This window comes from Danio aesculapii, chromosome 11 (genome assembly GCF_903798145.1).
Source record: "Danio aesculapii chromosome 11, fDanAes4.1, whole genome shotgun sequence".
NCBI lineage: Eukaryota > Metazoa > Chordata > Actinopteri > Cypriniformes > Danionidae > Danio > Danio aesculapii.
Window position 1 is genome coordinate 30,206,517 of NC_079445.1, and position 19,336 is coordinate 30,225,852.

The window sequence follows — 19,336 nt, forward strand, 5'->3', positions numbered from 1 at the left end:
TTACTAATGTTAACAATGATTACTAAATGTGGGACAGTATTAATTAAATCGCTGTACACTACTAACAAGAAAATGTTTATTTTGACAAATTGTCAAAGTCATGTAGCCAATTGGACGAGCGGATCAATAACACGTGTCACTTCAACGCGGAAGAAAATCTAGAGCGGAAGGTTTCTGACATACACGAAACTTCTTGGTCACACTTCCAAGAGCCCAACGTAAATAAGCAGATTAGTCTGCGGAGATGGCTGGAGAAACAGAAGATGAAATCCCCGGTAAATTAGCATGTGCTTCATTAATGATCGATGTAAACAGTTGTGTTGTTGTTTGTTGCTACGAGTGTCTCTTTATCTGTTTATAATTAGCCATCAAGCTATAACGGTGCTACACACCGAGGTGCATATGTTAGGATGTAAACATTTGTTAACTGCGTTCATATCATAAAATATTGTCAATTGTATGATTTATAAGTTTAAATTACAGCTTGTGTGTTTTATTATATTCGCCGAACACTCTGTCCCGCTTTTTTCATTGACGCTTGTGGCTACCTGTCGTCAAGGCAACCACGCCATGTGGTCACGCCTCTGGTTTACTGTATTACATTTCTATAAAGTAAACAGTCAATTTTAGCTATCTGATTGTGTAGAACTTCGGTAACTTCAGCTTAATATTATACTAATTATTATTTATTTACAACATAGTAAAGCATTGTATTGTCATATAGCTTGTCTTTGAAAACATCAATCCTGAATGACATTTTCTGTTGCTCTGTATTTTAGAGTCCGGAGCTGTTTTCACTTTTGGAAAGAGTAAATTTGCAGAAAACGCCCCTAGTAAATTCTGGTTAAAAAATGACGTACCTTTGCGAATTTCCTGTGGAGATGAGCACACAGCACTGGTCACAGGTGTGGTTTATGATTTTACTGGTGAATATTTTGTCTCGGTGCATCATGTTACTGTATGTGTTCATCTTGTCACTATCCCTGTTGTGTTTTTTAGAGAATGGGAAGCTGTTTATGTTTGGCAGCAATAACTGGGGACAGCTGGGCCTCGGAACAAAGACCACTGTGAATAAACCTACTTGTGTAAAAGGTACAACAATACATGACAGACTGTCAGAGTGCCATCCACAGCTGATAAAAGACAGCTAAAACAGTTGACATTGCTGTGAGAAAAAGGAGATTGTTGTTAATCCCAGTCTGGAGTGGTCCATAATCTGCATTAATCTGGTTAGAGCAGGGGAAGTAGTGTGTGCCAGCCTCATACAATACTTGAGCGATTTTTTTTTTTTTTACAAATTAGCTTGTTAAATATAAAAACAAATTTAAAAAAAGTTTAAAAATAAAATTATATATATATATATATATATATATATATATATATATATATATATATATATATATATATATATATATATATATATATATATATATACACACACACACACACTCAGTTGAAGTCAGAATTATTAGCCCCCCTTTGATTTTTTTTTTTTTTTTTTTTTTTACGTTTTTAAATATTTCCCAAATTATGTTTAACAGAGCAAGGAAATTTTCACAGTATGTCTGATAATATTTTTTTCTCCTGGAGAAAGACTTATTTATTTAAATTCAGCTAGAATAAAAGCAGTTTTACATTTTTTAAAAAACGTTTTAAGGTAAAAAATTATTAGCTCCTTTAAGCTATATATTTCTTCGATAGTCTACAGAACAAACCATCATTATACAGAAACTTGGCTAATTACCCTAACCTGCCTAGTTAACCTAATTACCTGGTTAAGCCTTTAAATGTCACTTTAAGCTGTATAGAAGTGTCTTGAAAAATTATCTAGTAAAATATTATTTACTGTCATCTTGGCAAAGATAAAATAAATCAGTTATTAGAAATGAGTTATTAAAACTCTTTTGTTTAGAAATGGGTTAAAAAATCTTCTCCTTATTAAACAGAAATTAGGGAAAAAATAAATGGGGGGGCTAATAATTCAGGGGGCTACTAATTCTCAACTGCGTGTATATATATATATATATATATATATATATATATATATATATATATATATATATATATATATATATATATATATATATATATATATATATATATATATATGTATATGTATGTATGTATGTATGTGTGTGTGTGTGTACGTGTACGTATATGTAAATGTTTATTATATATATATTAACAGTGTTATTTATTAACACCAAACATTTACACATTACACAAGAATTTAGTGATGCTGTTTTGAAAACCTAGGTTTAATCAAGTGGTTATCATAGCTACTGTTGTCTTTTAATCAGTTAGAAGGGGTCTGGTTGGTCTCCTCTCATTATTAGGGAACATATTCCTCAGAGATTTTAGTACATATTGACATGATAGCTTTAAAAATGAACGTGTAAATTGATGTGCTCTTCTGCTGCTGTAGCTCATCTGCTTCAAGGTTTGATGTGTTAAGAATTCAGTGATACTGTTCTGAAAACCTAGGTTTAATCAAGTGGTTATTATAGCTACTGTTGTCTTTTAATCAGTTAGAAGGGGGCTGGTTGGTCTCCTCTCACCATTAGGGAACATATTCCTCAGAGATTTTAGTCCATATTGACATGATAGCATGGAAAATGAACACGTGTAAATTCCTAGCTGATATAAGTGTCACCAAAGTGCTCTTTTGCTGCTGTAGCTCATCTGCTTCAAGGTTTGATGTTGAGAATTTAGAGATGTTCTGAAGACTTTGGTTTAATCAAGTAGTTATTTTAGCTACTGTTGCCTTTTAATCTGTTAGAATTGGGCTGGTTGGTCTCCTCTCACCATTAGGGAACATATTCCATAGAGATTTTGGTGCATATTGACCTGATAGCATGGAAAATGAACACGTGTAAATTCCAAGCTGATTTAAATGTCACCGAAGTGCTCTTTTGCTGCTGTAGCTTATCTGCTTCAAGGTTTGATGTTAAGAATTTAGAGATGTTCTGAAGACTGGTTTAATCAAGTGGTTATTTTTGTACTGTTGCCTTTTAATCAGGTAGAATGGATCTGGTTGGTCTCCTATCATCGCTGGCCTCAACGACGCATTTTCACATGGCCTGATGCCAAACGGATATTTCAACTTTCTCAGATCATTCTCTGTAAACCTCTTGTGTGTAAAAATCCAGTCTTCTACCAGCTATGAAATTCTCATCTCAGCACCAGAAAACTTTCCATGTTTAAAGTCACTTAAATGATCATTATTGCTCATTCTGATGCTTGTTTTAAACTTAAGCAGATCATCTTGACAATATGTACATGCCTAAATGCATTGAGATACTTTCATTTGATTTTCTGAGTAGATATTTGTGTTAAAAAGCTATATTTTTGGTTGCTGTATAATTTGAATAGCTTGAATAAATTGTATTAATAATGTTTTTGACGTTCAGTAATCATATTTGTTTTCTTAAAGCTCTGAAGTCAGAGAGAGTAAAGCTGGCAGCCTGTGGAAGAACTCACACACTTGTTTTTACATGTAAGTTTATAAAGATGTAAAAGAATTGATTTTTTTCTTTTTGTAAATCTGTCCTATTTTGTGAATTTACATAATTCTTGTTTATTTACTTGTTTAGTCAAGCCAGAAGTTGACATGCTACAGCAAACCACTGAAACTAACAGAACATTGTTTTGAAAGAGCCAAAGGGCAACACAGGGGAACTTTCTGGAATTTTATAAATTTCACAGCACATTAAACTGTTGTATGAGAATGTTTACCATTGAAAAAGAATTCACATTGATTTTAAATCGAAATGGTAAATAGTAAAAATTCAAATCATTAAAAATTCTGACTATTTATATGATCAAAACTACAGTAAAACAACTGTTTTCTGTTTTGATTAATAAAAAATAAATAAATCTATTCCTGTTATGTAAAGCTGATTTTTCAGGATCATTACTCAAGTCTTTAGTGTTACATGATCCTTCAAAAAAATCATTCTGATAAGCTGATTTGCTGCTTAGAAAACATTGCTTATCGTTATTCATGCTATGCTACTTAATAGGGCTGCACAATATCATTTCAGCATTGATATCGCAATGTGATTATTCGCAATAGTCACATCGCAGGGTTTGAAATGCTCAGTCTGTATTCTAATTTATCATTTACATGTGCTTTTGAGTCCTGTGTAACGTTAGTAACTTTAATAATTTTTTTTTTTAATTATTTACATTTTTATTATTTAATTACTGTACCTGAATATTGTTAAACGCAGAAAACAATAAAACACTATTTTAATTGTAACTTTTATTTATTGTATTAATCTATTAATTTGTTTATTAGATTTAATGCAGATGCTCTCCCTTACAAAATCATCTCAATCTAAAATGATAAATTTTTTCTAAATCAATATATTCAAGCTATCTGTTGAAATTGTATTCATGTTGCAATATATATCGCAGAATAACAAAATATCGCAATGCTAAATTTTTCCAATATTGTGCAGCCCTACTGCTTAATATTAATAGTTTGAAAGAATACCATTTATTTACTGATTGATTGATTGATTGATTTAATACATCATTCTTTAATAAAAATATTTTTTAGCATTTCTTTTTAAAAATGATCTTAAATTGATATTAATTTTAAAATTGCTAAATCAGCAACAGTATAGCTCTGGCATCAAGTAAATGACATGTTTTCCTGACCGAGCAGCTCGTGGTAACCTATATGCCTGTGGAGGGAATAATGAAGGACAGCTCGGCCTTGGCGACTGTGATGATAGAACATCCTTTCACCTGGTCGAATTCTTCAACAAACAAGGACCAATCAAAATGCTTGCTGCTGGTTCCAATACATCTGCTGCCTTGACACGTAAGACTTCTGTTCTAGCCGCAAAACAGCAACAGGGATTTTACTCATATATGACATGCATAGATAGCATTGTATCAAATATAACAGTAAGGAACAACGTTTCTGTCTGATCTTAGAGGACGGCAGGCTCTACATGTGGGGTGATAACTCTGAGGGCCAGATCGGATTGGGAAAGGAGAGTAATGCACTGACTCCTCGGGAAGTTTCTGTGCGGAAACGAGTCTTCTGGGTGTCCTGTGGATATTATCATTCTGCCTTTGTTACCGGTATGTTCAGTACTGACACAATATGGCCAGAAACAAAATAAAAAAGTAACCTTTCAAGGGTAAACACATGTTAAACGCTAGACTTAAAGGGATAAATTGCTCAAAAATGTAAAGGTACCACTTTAAAATAATGGACAATTAGTTAACAAACAATTTGTTATACATTTATTATGGTACTTATTCACCTTTGTTAACATTAGTTAACGTTATTTAAGTTAAATAATGTTAGTTCATGTTAAGTCACCGTGCATTAACTAATGTTAACAAGTACAACTTTGGATTTCAATAATTCATTAGTTAATCCTTAGTTAATGTTGAACTATGATTAATAAATCCTGTACAAGATTATTGATACTTAGTTTATGTTAGTAAATGCATTAACTATTGGACCATTATTCTAAAGTGCTACCAATACAAGTTCTGTCATCATTTACTCACCCTTTACTTGTTTCAGACAGATTTGTATAAGTTTCCTTTTTCTGTTAAACACCAAAGAAGTTATTTCAAATAAAGCTGGTAACTTGCAACCATTGACTTCCATGGTAATTGTTTTTTTCTACTATGGAAGTCAATGGTTACAGATTTGTAGCTTTCTTCAAAATATCTGCTTATGGTTCAACAGAATAAAGAAACTCATAAAGGCTTGGAACGACTTGGGAGCGAGTAAATTTTCATTTTTGGGTGAACTATGTCTTTAAAATCAACATGTTGTATTTATCCTAGCACAGGGGTCACCAACTTGGTGCCCGCGGGCTACCTGGAAGATCACATGAGTTGCCTGTGGGCCTGTTCTAAAAATAGCTCACCATAGCACCACATACCAGTAAGCTGCATCTAATATTTTTTGTAGCTTTTCCTTTAAAATCACACTTGCATTGGTATAAAATTGAAAATGACATTACGTTTTATACAAAAAACTTTAAAAACTATTTCAGACAAATGTCGTGTTGCATATTAATACAGTATTTATCTGTTTCCTACCTTGTTAAATCATTGTTGACCACTATTGTGAGAAATCATTAACATAATCAGTGTCTTCACATTGATGAATATCATTAAAAGTAAATTGAGAAAATTTGTTATTTAAGAAGTGTGTATCAAACTGGTAGCCCTTCACATTAATCGGTACCCAAGAAGTAGCTCTCAGTTTCATAACGGTTGGTGACCCCTGTCCTAGCATATTTTATTACATTTATAAGATTATATTGTTGCTATACTATTTCCAAATAAAGTTTCAGGACAGTGTGAATTAAAGAATTTAATCATTGTATTAATAAAGCACGCCTCAAAAGTGACGGTAAAGATGTTTATAATTGATTAAGTGATGGTATGCTTCTCCTACCAGGTTTAATGTTTATAATGAAAAGATTAAATTTCTGTTCTTTTGAAATTCATATTATTCCATGAATCCTAAACAAATGGAGAATAAATGCTACTGTTTGCTACACTGATCTTTTTTTTGATAATATTAATAATGATAGTAATAATCATTGTTGAGCACCAAATTGTTACAATATAAAAGTATCTGAAATAATATGTGACACTAATAAATTATGACTGGTTAAAATTCTGCTTTAGCATCATGGGAATAAATTACATTTTAAAATATAAATAAAATATAGTGGTCAACATTTAAGGTGGATCCAAAAATAGCACTATTGTATACTTAATAAAAAAATATTTAATAAATTAACTAATTTTGATATTGTAAAAAAGTTGGTATTGGTCAGAACACATTTTGTTTTTGGGAAAACTTTGATGAAATTTTGTGATCCACTTAAAATATTGACTACTGTATAAATATTTCAAAAAATTTTGATTTGTATTGCTTTTTAAAATAAATATTAAGATAATACATCTATCATAAAACCTAACCAGATATTTTTAATTATTAAACATTTTTTTTATGCTATTTAACATTTTTGTACTCTAATATGTCCTCTCAAATTTGCTGTGATCTAATACACAGACATTTTGTTACAATTTATAATAAATGATGTTTAATTAATAATAATTCTAAAACTTTTTACTGGCATAATCTTACATTATTTTGTAAATAAAACCCAAATGTGCCATATTTAATAAATGTATCAGAATAATTTAAGAATTATTTTTCACTAGAAAATCTCTATCAAATTTTAAATCTCCACTTATTGACTATTCATGATGACCTTCCCGCTTCCTCTACATGATCCACAGAGCACAGTATGGTAGCGTCGAATTTATTAAATGCTCATCATTTGACCTTCTGTGAAGGCTGGCTTGTTGCTAGGTGATGCTTGTTTCATGTGTTGCAGTGGACGGGGCCTTGTACACTTTTGGTGAAAAGGACAGTGGGAAGCTGGGCTTATCGACAGAGAAGCTAGCCAACCATAAAGTGCCTCAACAGGTGACTGACATCCCTGATAGGGTGGTCCAGGTGGTCTGTGGAGGAGGGCACACGGTGGCGCTTACAGGTAGGAGAGCATCTTGCTTTATTGTCTTGTTTATTCTTCACTGTGAAGGCTAAATGTTTTGCATGTCTGTTATTGCAGAGAATGAGGTGTATTCATTTGGCCTGGGTCAGTTTGGACAACTCGGTCACGGCACCTTCATATTCGAGTCTCGATTGCCCAGAGTGGTTGAGCATTTCAGGAGGGGCAGAGTTAAACATGCGGCATGTGGAGAGAACCATACTGCGCTGATTACTGGTATAACATGCACAGAAAAACACCCAACATTTGTTTTGATACAATTTCTCTAAAATATATACCAGGTGTAGTTTGTGTATAAATCTATAATCTGGTGTGCTGGTTTCAGACAATGGCCTTTTGTACACTTTTGGTGATGGTCGTCATGGAAAACTGGGGCTTGGAGAGGAAAACTTTACCAACCAGTTCAAACCAACGCTGTGTCCAAGATTTCTTGACTACCACGTACATTCTGTTAGTATTTCTGGCCAGCTACCTTTGATTAGACAATATTATTTAAGGATATGTACACTTTGTAACCCTATTAAATGGTTTGACAGATATAATTTTCATTACCTTTTTGACTTTTGAAGGAAGAACTAAGTCATGAAAATATCAAGGCACATCGACCTTTTTGTTTTATTCCTTAAGAATTTCATTTCTCATTATAGAGATTTTTATTTTACAGCTCAGTTGTTTTACTCTCTTTTGTGTGAATAATTTTGGTTAAATATATCTATATTTTTAAAAAATCAATACTTTAACTCAAATTGAGAAGAATTGATACAAAGTGGCTGTAACAGGGTGTCTGCGGGGTCTTAAAATGTCTTAAATTTCAAAAACAGAATTTTAGGCCTTAAAAAGTCTTCAATTCACTGAAATATTGTGTTTTAGGTCTTAAATTGTTTTAAACAGGTCTTAATTTTCTTCTGTCCAAGTAAATCACTGCCCAATCACTCCAACATCCATCCAATCACCAACAATCTATCTTGATGTAAAAGCATATGTTGCTCTGTTATCATCATGAGGAACTGTGTAACTGTTTTAAGTTTACTTTCCCTGATTTTATTATCTTCCATTCATACATTATTTACAGGAGGGTCGAACCAGCGACCTTCTTGCTGTGAGGCGACAGCACTACCTACTGTGCCACTGCGTCGCCATAAATATAAATATAAATATATATATATATACAACTACAGTTTTCTTGTTTTGACACATTAAAGTGTGTCGCTAAGAAATAATTCCTTTTTTTTTTCGTGGCAAACCAGGCCATTAGAAATAATCATTACTGTTTAGAAATTTCATTTATAACGGTCTTAAAAGGGTCTTAAAAAGTCTTAAATTTAACTTGACGAAACCTGTGTAATGTTACAAAAAACCTTCTAAAGTTATAAAGGCTTAAAAATGTAAATATTAAACAGCACAACTGTTCTCAATGAATATGGTATTATTAATAAAAGTTTATGAGCATCAAAATTAGAATGATATTAAAATGACTTTTAAAGGATCATGTGACACAAAGACAGGCAGAATAAGGCTTAAAATTCATAATAAATTGCATTTTAAAATATAATCAAAAAGAAAAAACATATTGAACATTTTAATAATATTTCACAATATTACTGTTTTTATTATTAAATGTTAAGCCATGTTAAATGCTAATGGTGATCATAGACTTTTAAATAATACAGTGAACTGTATATTAATATTATGACATCTGTAAACAATCTGTAAATAGTTTGTGTTTTTCAGGTGACTTGTGGTGGGTGTCACATGCTTGTTTTGGCAAAGCCCAGACCTGAAGGACCAGAAGATTTAATCTTAGAAGAAGATGACGTCACAGAAGACTACCTCGAGAAGTCTTATACTGAATTACTGGGGGACACACACAGTCAGACCACCCTAAACAGAAGTCTCTCAGCTCGGGTCAGACGCAGAGAAAGGGTGGGTCAGTCATAATGGTTCAAAATAAATGTAGCCAATTAGAATTAATTGACTAATGGCAGTATATTCCTAGACTAATATAAATAATTAACTAGTGGCAGTGTATTTCATTTTTTAGACTAATTAAAATAAATGTAAATGTTAAGTTTAGTGCAATAACTTCATAATATACTATATACAAAAATCTGTGTTTTTTTTACTTCAGGAACGTTCACCAGATCAGTTTGGACAGATGTTTCGAACACTTCCAGCCCTAAGTGGGAATCAGAGTGCATCTCTATCTATTCCCAACCAGAATCGTCCCTCTAGCAAGCAACTTGGAAAGATTCCTCACCACAGCCTTAAAAGTACCATTATGCTTTTAAATAGTCCTCCATGGATTTGTGTTCATTGTAGTTCAAAAGTTTGGGGTCAATATGATTTTTTAAAAGAGAAAATGTCACATTAAATGGATCAAAAGGGACTGAAAAGACCTTTACATTGATACATAATATGCATCACTATAGCTTCGGTATTGATGATCATTAAAATGGTTGCTGACATTAACCATTAAATTACAAAGCATTTATTTGAAATTTTGCAATATTCCTATCTTACATTGAAGACAAATTTCAACAGTAAATATTATTCATGTTTTTATGTCTCCACTTTCAATAAGCTCCTGGAAAGAGAGAGAAGTCTTTTGATGACAGAAGCAGTGTGGAGGATAGCGAGAGTGTAAAGGACCTTGGAGAAACCACTGACTTATTAAACCTGGTAGGAGAAGCATACATCACTTATTAAAGCAATGTATTATGCTTTCATAATATCTATAGAAAGTATGTAGAGTTAGATGGTTTGTTGTCATTTGTTAATGAGAAATTGCTTCTAGTTTGAAATACAAGTGTGTTTTAAATAAAAGAGTTGTTCACAAATGATATTACTTTCTGATAGGGTCATGGACATCAGGGGGGAAAAAAACTTTGTTAAATGTACATAATAAAACCATCCATGTAATTGTTGTAGTTCCATGTAGTACTAGGTTCAGTACAAAAAAAATGCTTATTTCACCTTTGTCTTGTTTCTAATTCAAATATCTAAACAGATTTAAACTAGAAACATTTTCTAGACAATCCAAAAAATTGGCTTGTTTTCCAAATAATGAGTCAAAAATTTGTGAGATTTTCATTTAAACAAGCTAAATAATCTGCCGATAGAGTAAGCAAAATAATCTTGTATTTACTTTGAAATCAGAATATTTTGCTTACACCATTGGCAGATTATTTAGCTTGTTTTAAAAACTCACTTAATTTTAAGACAATATTTTTAACTTCTTGATTTAACAATGTTTAGATATTTGGACTAGAAACAAGACAAAAACTCTAAGTAAGAAAAGCATTTTTTTCCAGTGTTGATTTGCCATGTAAAATTTGTTTTATGCAGAAAAACTTTTGATATTGCAGATATAAAGGTTTCAAAAATTGATGCGTTAGTTTCTTTGATTTTAGACTCACATAATGAAGATGGACCCTAACGATAATACACTCACATTGTCTCCCATGGAGAAGGTAAGATCTTTTTAGAGATGTTATTCAAGTTATTTGCTTTATTCATAATCAGAAAGCGCTATATTGCCAAGTGTGCTTGCACACACAAAAATTGTCTTAGATGATAGGAGCTTCCAGTACACAAAGTCCAAACATAGTACAGAGAAACATGAAAAAATAACAATAGCATTTAAAAATAATAGAGAACAAAAATAATTTCCTGTATTCAGAGTACAATGTGCATATGTGGTAAATAGCAATTAAAGGTGGTTTAGTCGAGAAATGGTCTCAAGGAAAAACTGTTCTTGAAAACAACTCCTGCAGCGGGTAGAAAGGTTTGAAGTTTATGAAGAGCACCTCTGAATTAATATAACCTTCTTCAGAGTTGTTACATAGTTGTACCAACCTTCATTTATGTACATGAATAAACTGCCACCTCTTATTTTCCCTGTAAACACCGCTATGCAATCTGTTCTGCACAGCTGGAAGCCCAGCATACAAAATGCATTTATTGCTAGGTGAATACTAGGGAGTGCTGTTCGATAGCAATGCTGATGTAGCTTAACCAGCGAGTTTAAGGTGCACTCCATGAAAATCAATTTTTGGGCCCATATCTTGTATTGAATAATCTACTGACACAACTCTGATAAATAGTAATAAGCAGTTAAAATAATAATGATAATCTATGGATAAAAGGTCAACCAGGTGGTTATGATGGCTGTTAAAGAGTTAAAGCATTTCTGTTTGAGTACCGCAGCTTCTCTGACAAGAACATCCAACCAACCATATGAATAATCAAGTTTAAGTTCATTAAGTTCAATTTATTTATATAGCACGTTTCCAACTGCCACAAGGCTGCACAAAGTGCTTTACAGAGAAAAAAAATAAATAAATGATATGAGCATAAAAACAGTAACAGGAAGAAAACTGGAAGAAAAATGTCTAGTGTGTGTTGCTTTGTCTAATAATTTGAACCTGATAGTAAGGGAATGACTAAAGACAGAACAAAGAAAAAAGAAAAAGAATGGAAGAGCTTTTTGAACCAGGTAGCCATTAGTGGCACCATGTTGAATATATTAGTCGAGGGGAAAAACACTCTTTTAGCCCCCCCCTTTATGCTTGATTTCTCTCTTCTTTTCTTTTCATTGACTCATTCTTTTCATTTGCTTTGCAGCCTTAAAGCTCATTCTGCTCTCGTTCAGCCTGCTCTGCATGTTCATTCATTTCTCTAACACTTTCCCTCTTTTTGTCCTCTGCTTCCTGGGATAGAAGAAGGTTAAAGTTGTAAAAGAACACGGTAAGGAGAAGGGGAAGCCAAGGGATGAGCCCGCCCCTTATAGTAAGAGGGCGGAGCTTTTATCTCGCAAAGCTCTGCCCACTGAGTTACTTAGAAGCTCGAGTGGTAGCTCAGTAGTCGGGGACAGTCGTGGGTTAGAGACACCCCACAAGAGTCCTAAAAGACGTGGTCATGATAAGGAAAATGTACTTATTGCTTTGGAGGGGAGAAAGCCTGGAAGCAAAACTGGAAAGGGAATGGACATAAGCAAAACTGGATCCAAATCCTTAAAACCTAAACACACAGAGCTGATGGAGTCATCAGATGAAGTTAAAAAACAATCAACTGAAAAAACGCAACAAAATCAAGAGGTGGAAGTCCAAAGGTTCAAAGGAACCTCAAAACCAACCCAAGAGGTAACAGGTAAAGCAAAAGCCAAACATCAACCATTGGAAGTCAAAAGCCAGCTGCAAAATGTTCCAGGGAAAGGAAAAGAGGTAAAAAGCAAACCCATAATTATTGTTGAACAACATATCGACCAAGACTCAACAAGTAAGAACTCAAAAGAGGTTTTACCAAAAGTTCAGAGAGTGAAAGGACACACTAAGATAGCCGAGACTGAAAACAAAAGTTTTGTCCCACATAGCAAAAAGTCTGGATCAGAAAAAGACTTAAAAAGTAGTAAGACAACAAAAGAGACCTCCACTACTTCACAGCAGACTTCCGGTAAAGATACTTCTACAAAGACAAAGAAATCAAGAGCAGAACAAAGCCAAGTAGAGGACAAGTTTAAAAAGACAAAAAGGGTGCCTACTGTTGTCTCAGAGGCGGCATCTGTATCTGAATCTGCATTAGAATCAGAGGAAAATCAAATAAAGGAAAACCCTCTCACTAAGGTGACTTCTTTTCTTCAAGGTGTGGGAATGGGAGGCTCTGCTCTTTTAGTTGGAGAAGCAGTGGCCAGTCAGTTACTTTCCCAGTCCACACCTCAAAAGATACCAAAACCCCTTTCAAGACAGAGAACCCTTTCTGATGTTTCATCCCTGAGTGAATCCTATGAAGTTTCAGGACAAGAGGAGTCAAGAGAGGCCCAGAGGACAGCTGTCACCATCAACGTTAAGGCAGATCCAGATACTTCAGATAGGGACATGGAAAGAAGCAGATCAAAGTCCAAAACTGAGGCTCATTCTAAGATGGGAACATATAATAGAAAGGAGGAGGAAGAGGGAGAGGAAACCGATGAGGAGGAAAGTGAGGGATCGGTAAACAAAAGAGATGAAAGTGAAGATGTGGAGGAAAGTGAGGGAACGAGGAACAGAAGGGATAAAAGTGAAGAAGTGGAAGATAGTGAGAGCAAGACTCTTGACAAAGTGGGAGAAAATGATGATGATTCTGAGGGTGATAATGATGATACAATGATCAAAGATTCTAGTGAGGAAGAGGAAAGTGAAGAGGAGAAGACAGTTAATGATACAGTAACCAAAGCTTCTAGTGAGGATGAGGAAAGTAAAGAAGAGGAGAAAAGTAATAATTCTGAGATTAATGCTACAATGACCAAAGCTTCTAGTGAGGATGAAGAAGAAGAAGAGGAGAAAAGTGGTGATTCTGCCAAAGCTTCTAGTGAGGATGAAGAAGAAGAGGAGAAAAGTGATGATTCTGCCAAAGCTTCTAGTGAGGATGAAGAAGAAGAGGAGAAAAGTGATGATTCTGCCAAAGCTTCTAGTGAAGATGAAGAAGAGGAGAAAAGTGATGATTCTGCCAAAGCTTCTAGTGAGGATGAAGAAGAGGAGAAAAGTGATGATTCTGCCAAAGCTTCTAGTGAGGATGAAGAAGAGGAGAAAAGTGGTGATTCTGCCAAAGCTTCTAGTGAGAACAGTGAGGAGGATGAGGAGAAAAGTAGAAGTGAGGCAACTGAGGACTTGGAGAGTGAGGAGGAGGAGGGTAATGAAGATGATAAAGAAGAAAAAAGTGAGACAAGTGTAAACACTGAAGATGAGAGCGAAGATGATGAGGACAAAAGTGAAACAAATCAAGAGGAGGAGAGTGGAGAAGAATCTGAGGGAAAGTCAGAGAGCAGAAGTGACAGATCTGAGGAAGATGATGATGAGGAGGAGGAGGAGTCAGAGAAGGAGGAAAGTGAGTTGGAAAGTGAAGCAGAGGAAGATGAAAGTGATGAAAATAGTAGTGAAGAAGACGAGGAAGAGCAGGAAGGTTCGACTGAGGATGAAGAGAAGAGCGAAAGTGAGGCTGAGGGAGAAGAAGAGGAGAGTGAAGGAAACCAAGAAGATCAAAGTGATGAGGAAACAAGTGATAAAGATGAGGGAGAAGAAGAAGTGAGTGAAAATGAAGAGGAAGAAGAGAGCAAAGTTGAAGAGGAAGAAGAAGAAGAAAGTAATAATGAGGAAGAAAATGAAGAAGAGGAAGCAGAGGAGGAAGAACTTGAAGAGGAGACAGAAGAAGCAGAGGATGAGGAGGGAGAAGAGGAGGACACACAAGAAGAAGAGCAAGAAAATGGTGGTGAAGAGGAGGAAGAAAAAGAAAAAAACAAAAGAAAACGTGATAAAGCCCCTGCCAGACTCCAAAAGGATGCCAACAAACCAAAGTCAAGTGTGAAAACTGCAAAACCAAAAGCCAAACGAACCCGCGCACAAAGCGACCAATCGGATGACGAGTCCCATGAGTCTAAGCAGTTTTGGGATGATGTTTTACCTCAATACCTTAATTTAAAATAACCCAACAACTTCAGCTTTTCCCAGAGTATTATGTGCATGCCTTTTCATAATGCCCACTCACAGCAAGAACGATAATTAGAACAGTAACTACTTATATGTTAAGATCTCTACCAAAGCATGGTATTATTGTTTATTTTAAGTTTGGTCAGCTGGAACTTAAAATACTCACGCCCAGGATAGATTCTGATTGGCTCTTTACAACTAATCAAACAATCAAATTGGCTTTTAAGAGCAGGATGGATTGTGATTGGCCATGATGACCTTTATCTGAGCTAGAAAAAAAAACTCATTCTTAAAGTAATTCTAATGATATCATTCTCTGTGCCATTATCTTAGCTTTTATTTTAGAACTATATCTACATTGTTATAGTGCTGATCCATAGTGTGAACAACTCTGTATTTTACTAATTGCTTTGGGGTTTTTTATTTATTTAATCACAATTTCTACTATTAATGTGGTTTATTATTTATTTTGTTTACCAACATTACATTTTCATGCATAAATGTGTGCCCATGCAGTATAGCGAAGAACTTGTGATGTGCCTTAGGAAATATCTTATGGATAGCAGTGTTCAATAACTAACAAATGTGCTTGATCCAATCGATCGCTGTAACAGAATTATTCAATTCTTTCAAAGTTGCCACTTTTTAAGAAGCCTTTAAGGTCAGTACTCTTTAATTAAAGAACTATTTAAGTGGAAAAATGGCAGCTTTATGACTTTTTAAACAATAACACCCAACCTTACTCATAAATAGAATTTAGATTAAAGTTTGCACTTGTGCTTGTATTGTGAACTAAAGTTTGTTCATATGATAGTCAATAAAACCTTTCTTTTTTGTAACTGTATGCTGTTTGTTTTATATTTGTTTTCCACTTTATTTAACATTTTTATTTTTGTTATTTTTGATTTAATGTGATTAAAAAGCACAGATTATCCAAACATGAAGATCTTTTTAATGTTACAATTATGTTTGAACCAGCTATTGCGTGATAAAATGTAGTTACAAAATGTAAAATGGTAGCAGAGGATTTCAGCAGAATTTCTAGCAGCAGTAATAACCAGATTTCCATTTGACTTTATGTAAAATATTATTTTTAAATTGCAAAGCAATTGCAATCAGGCAGAATACTGAAAATCCATCGATGCACAGGTGAGGCTGTCCTCGTATGCTCCTCTCTCTGTAGAGCTGCTCATTTTCTAGTCACCCCAAAATAGATTCCACTATTATCCCAATATATCCCACTATAGAGCCCAATATTACCCACTATTTGTTGTACGTATTTATATGTGTACATTGCTTGCTAATTTTACAAAGACCACCCATCTCTCATAATCCCTCTCTGTCTTTTCTAGTGGTTATTTAGGTTTAACATTTAATCGTTAAATCACTAATTGTTTTTTCTCACTGTTTGTTTGATCGTCATCAGTCTCTACAGTTGCAGACAGATGAGATGAGGAATGGAGAAGCAGAAGAAGATGAAGAATATTTAGATGATGAAGAGGAAGAAGAAGATGAAGAAGAGGATGAAGAAGAAAAGGAAGAGCACCCAAGGGAAAAAGAGGAGGAAAAGTGTGAAGAGAGGGAAGATATTGCAGATAAGATGAGAAAAGAGACTGAAGAGCAGGAGCAAAACACTATAGATCCAGACATACAGGTGAACAAAAAATTTTCTTTCATGCTGACTTAGAATTAAGAGACCCGAATTAATTACTTTAATTAATGCATTTTTCTTACTCCTACAGACAAAGCAGATTATAAAAGAAGAATCTGTCCCTGATGGACCGATAAAAGGTATGTTTCTTTTTCTTTTTAGCACTCTTTTGTTTTTGTGTAAATCAAATGTTCTTGTGGCTTTATTAATGTCTGTTCACATGTGCATGCAGAATTATGAGAAAAGCATAAATGTAAAAAATTAAAATAGCAAAAAAAGTTTTAAGTTATAAATTCACATTTGCAAGTACAAAATTCAGAATGTGAGCTAAAAATATTAAATTACTTTTTATTATTCATTCATTTTCTTTTCGGCTTAGTCCCTTTATTAATCTGGGGTCGCCACAGCGGAATGAACCCCCAACTTATCCAGCACATGTTTTACGCAGCGGATGCCCTTCCAGCTGCAACCCATCTTTGGGAAACATCCATACACATTCATTCACACTCGCACTATGGACAATTTAGCCTACCCATTTCACCTGTACTGCATGTCTTTGGACTGTGGGGGAAACCGGAGCACCCGGAGGAAACCCACGCGAATGCAGGGAGAACATGCAAACTCCACACAAAAACGCCAACTGACCCAGCCAAGGCTCAAACCAGCGACCTTCTTGTTGTGAGGCGACAGCACTAACTACTGCGCCACTGCGTCGCCCCACTTTTTATTATATTATTTCATATTAGAATTAAGCTTACTCCTTACTCACTCAATCAATTGTGAATCAATCTCTTCAGTCAAAATTGAAATACGTTTTTTGTATCTTGAAAACAGAGCCAAAACAGTGATGACTTATCCTGTACTACAAAATAAATTGATCTTATTTAATGCTAGATTTAATTAAAATACATTGCTAGATTTTAGAAACAGTCCAAAGACCTATCTAATCTATAATTGTCCATAGTGTATGTCTATAGTGTGTGTGAATGAGAGAGTTGTGTGGATGTTCCCAGTACTGGGTTATGGCTGAAAGGGCATTCACCGCATAAAACATATGCCAGAGTAGTTGGTGGTTCATTCTGCTGTGGTGACTAAGCCAAAGGATATTAAGTGAGTGTTAGATTGTAATTAATGAACATAAATGTGAAGCACGGCCGACACGGTCACCTCACAGCAAGAAGGTCCCTGGTTCGGGTGGCTGGTTCAAGTCCTAGCTGGGTCAGTTGGCATTTCTGTGTGGAGTTTGCATGTTCTCCTCGTGTTCACGCTGGTTTCCTCTGGGTGTTCTGGTTTCCCCCACAATCTAAAGACATGCAGTATAGGATTTATTGAATAAATAGTCTGTAGTGTATGTGTGTGAATGAGTGTGTACCCAGTACTGACTTGCTGCTGAAAGGGCATCTGCTGTGTAAAACATATGCTGGATAAATTGGCAGTTCATTCCACTGTGGCGACCCCTGATAAATAAGGGACTAAGCTGAAAATAAAATAAATAAATGAATGAATGAAATGTGAAGCACATGGATTATGAAGTAGCTTTTACCCTACTTCTCTTTTTGTTTTAGTGAATTCTGTAGATTCTGACCCCGCTGCCTTCAAGAAGGAGGAGACGTGGTCCGAGAAAAATGGAGTTGCGGACAACAAACCAAAAACCCTTTTTGGCTCTAAGAACAGGGTATTTTACCCCTCAGACACTTTAATCATCATTATAAACACCAGCAAGCAACTATTTAAACTTGCCGCATTGCACACAGAAATCTGAACTTTAATCGGTTTCTTCTTTCCTACCTTTTCAGCTTTCTCTTTTCAAAAGATCTTCCACCAAAGGCAGTCAGCCAGAGAGCAGCACATCAGGCAAACCGGTATCTGATGCACCTCAAATCTCAGAGACTCGAGACCCAGAGAGTTCTAGCAGTGAAACACAGAAAGCAGACCAAACAAAAACATCCAGTCGATCGCATTCAGCCACTTGCGTTCTGCTTTGACACTTTTCAGCTGCGTCTTAAATGGAAACCTGGAAATAATGAAGCAACATTACATTAGTGTTACCGATACTGTGCCTTTGTGCTGCAATGCAGACGACAGGAAACAACTAGCTTTAACAGTAAACAACTTTAATTGGCATTTAAGTGTGTTTTTGTTTCAGCACTACATTGTATAATGTTATGTCCAATGTATATTTGCAGTGTCGGATTTTGTAAATGTTTATCAATGCATTCACACAAAAAAGTCATTACTTGGGAGTGAATTTACCAATGTGCCGTATATCTAGAAATATAATTATGTATGTACTTGTGTGTGCTTTTTATATCTATTTATTTACATTTGATGAAAGACTTTCGATGAAGCACCTGTGCACTTTATATACTTAAAATCTTGTATTATTTCAGGGTAATTTTTGTCAACATTTTTGTAAACATCTCAAAATCTTTGTATTTGATGTGAAGTAAATATTAAATCCAAATTGTGGTGGTTTCCCATTTTTGACGGACGGTTGGACGGACAGACAGACAGACAGACAGACAGACAGACAGACAGACAGACAGACAGACAGACAGATAGATAGACAGATAGACAGATAGACAGATAGATAGATAGATAGATAGATAGATAGATAGATAGATAGATAGATAGATAGATAGATAGAGAAAATA

General features: G+C 34.6%; 1 protein-coding gene across 2 annotated transcripts; it reads left to right on the forward strand.

Moving 5' to 3' along the window:
- The first annotated feature begins 178 nt into the window (after positions 1-178).
- rpgrb (retinitis pigmentosa GTPase regulator b) lies at positions 179-19,068 on the forward strand. Of its 2 annotated transcripts, XM_056468661.1 has the most exons (17): positions 179-275; positions 780-905; positions 1,000-1,092; positions 3,434-3,496; positions 4,673-4,831; positions 4,948-5,097; positions 7,395-7,553; positions 7,632-7,787; positions 7,897-8,021; positions 9,303-9,494; positions 9,700-9,841; positions 10,153-10,250; positions 10,982-11,041; positions 16,458-16,685; positions 16,774-16,822; positions 18,248-18,357; positions 18,479-19,068. In XM_056468661.1, the coding sequence occupies exons 1-17, from the start codon at positions 245-247 to the stop codon at positions 18,665-18,667; spliced, it is 2,130 nt and encodes a 709-aa protein (XP_056324636.1). In that variant the 5' UTR covers positions 179-244; the 3' UTR covers positions 18,668-19,068. The 2 variants fall into 2 exon arrangements, with proteins under 2 accessions (XP_056324636.1, XP_056324637.1); XM_056468662.1 differs by lacking the exons at positions 16,458-16,685; positions 16,774-16,822; positions 18,248-18,357; positions 18,479-19,068 and adding an exon at positions 12,290-15,412.
- The last annotated feature ends 268 nt before the right edge of the window (positions 19,069-19,336 follow it).

Coding starts and splice junctions, on each gene's coding strand:
- rpgrb (XM_056468662.1), top strand. CDS start 245: ATGGCTGGAGAAACAGAAGATGAAATCCCCG. Junction 1,093..3,433: donor TAAACCTACTTGTGTAAAAG/GTACAACAATAC, acceptor GTTTTCTTAAAG/CTCTGAAGTCAGAGAGAGTA. Junction 10,251..10,981: donor CCACTGACTTATTAAACCTG/GTAGGAGAAGCA, acceptor CTTTGATTTTAG/ACTCACATAATGAAGATGGA.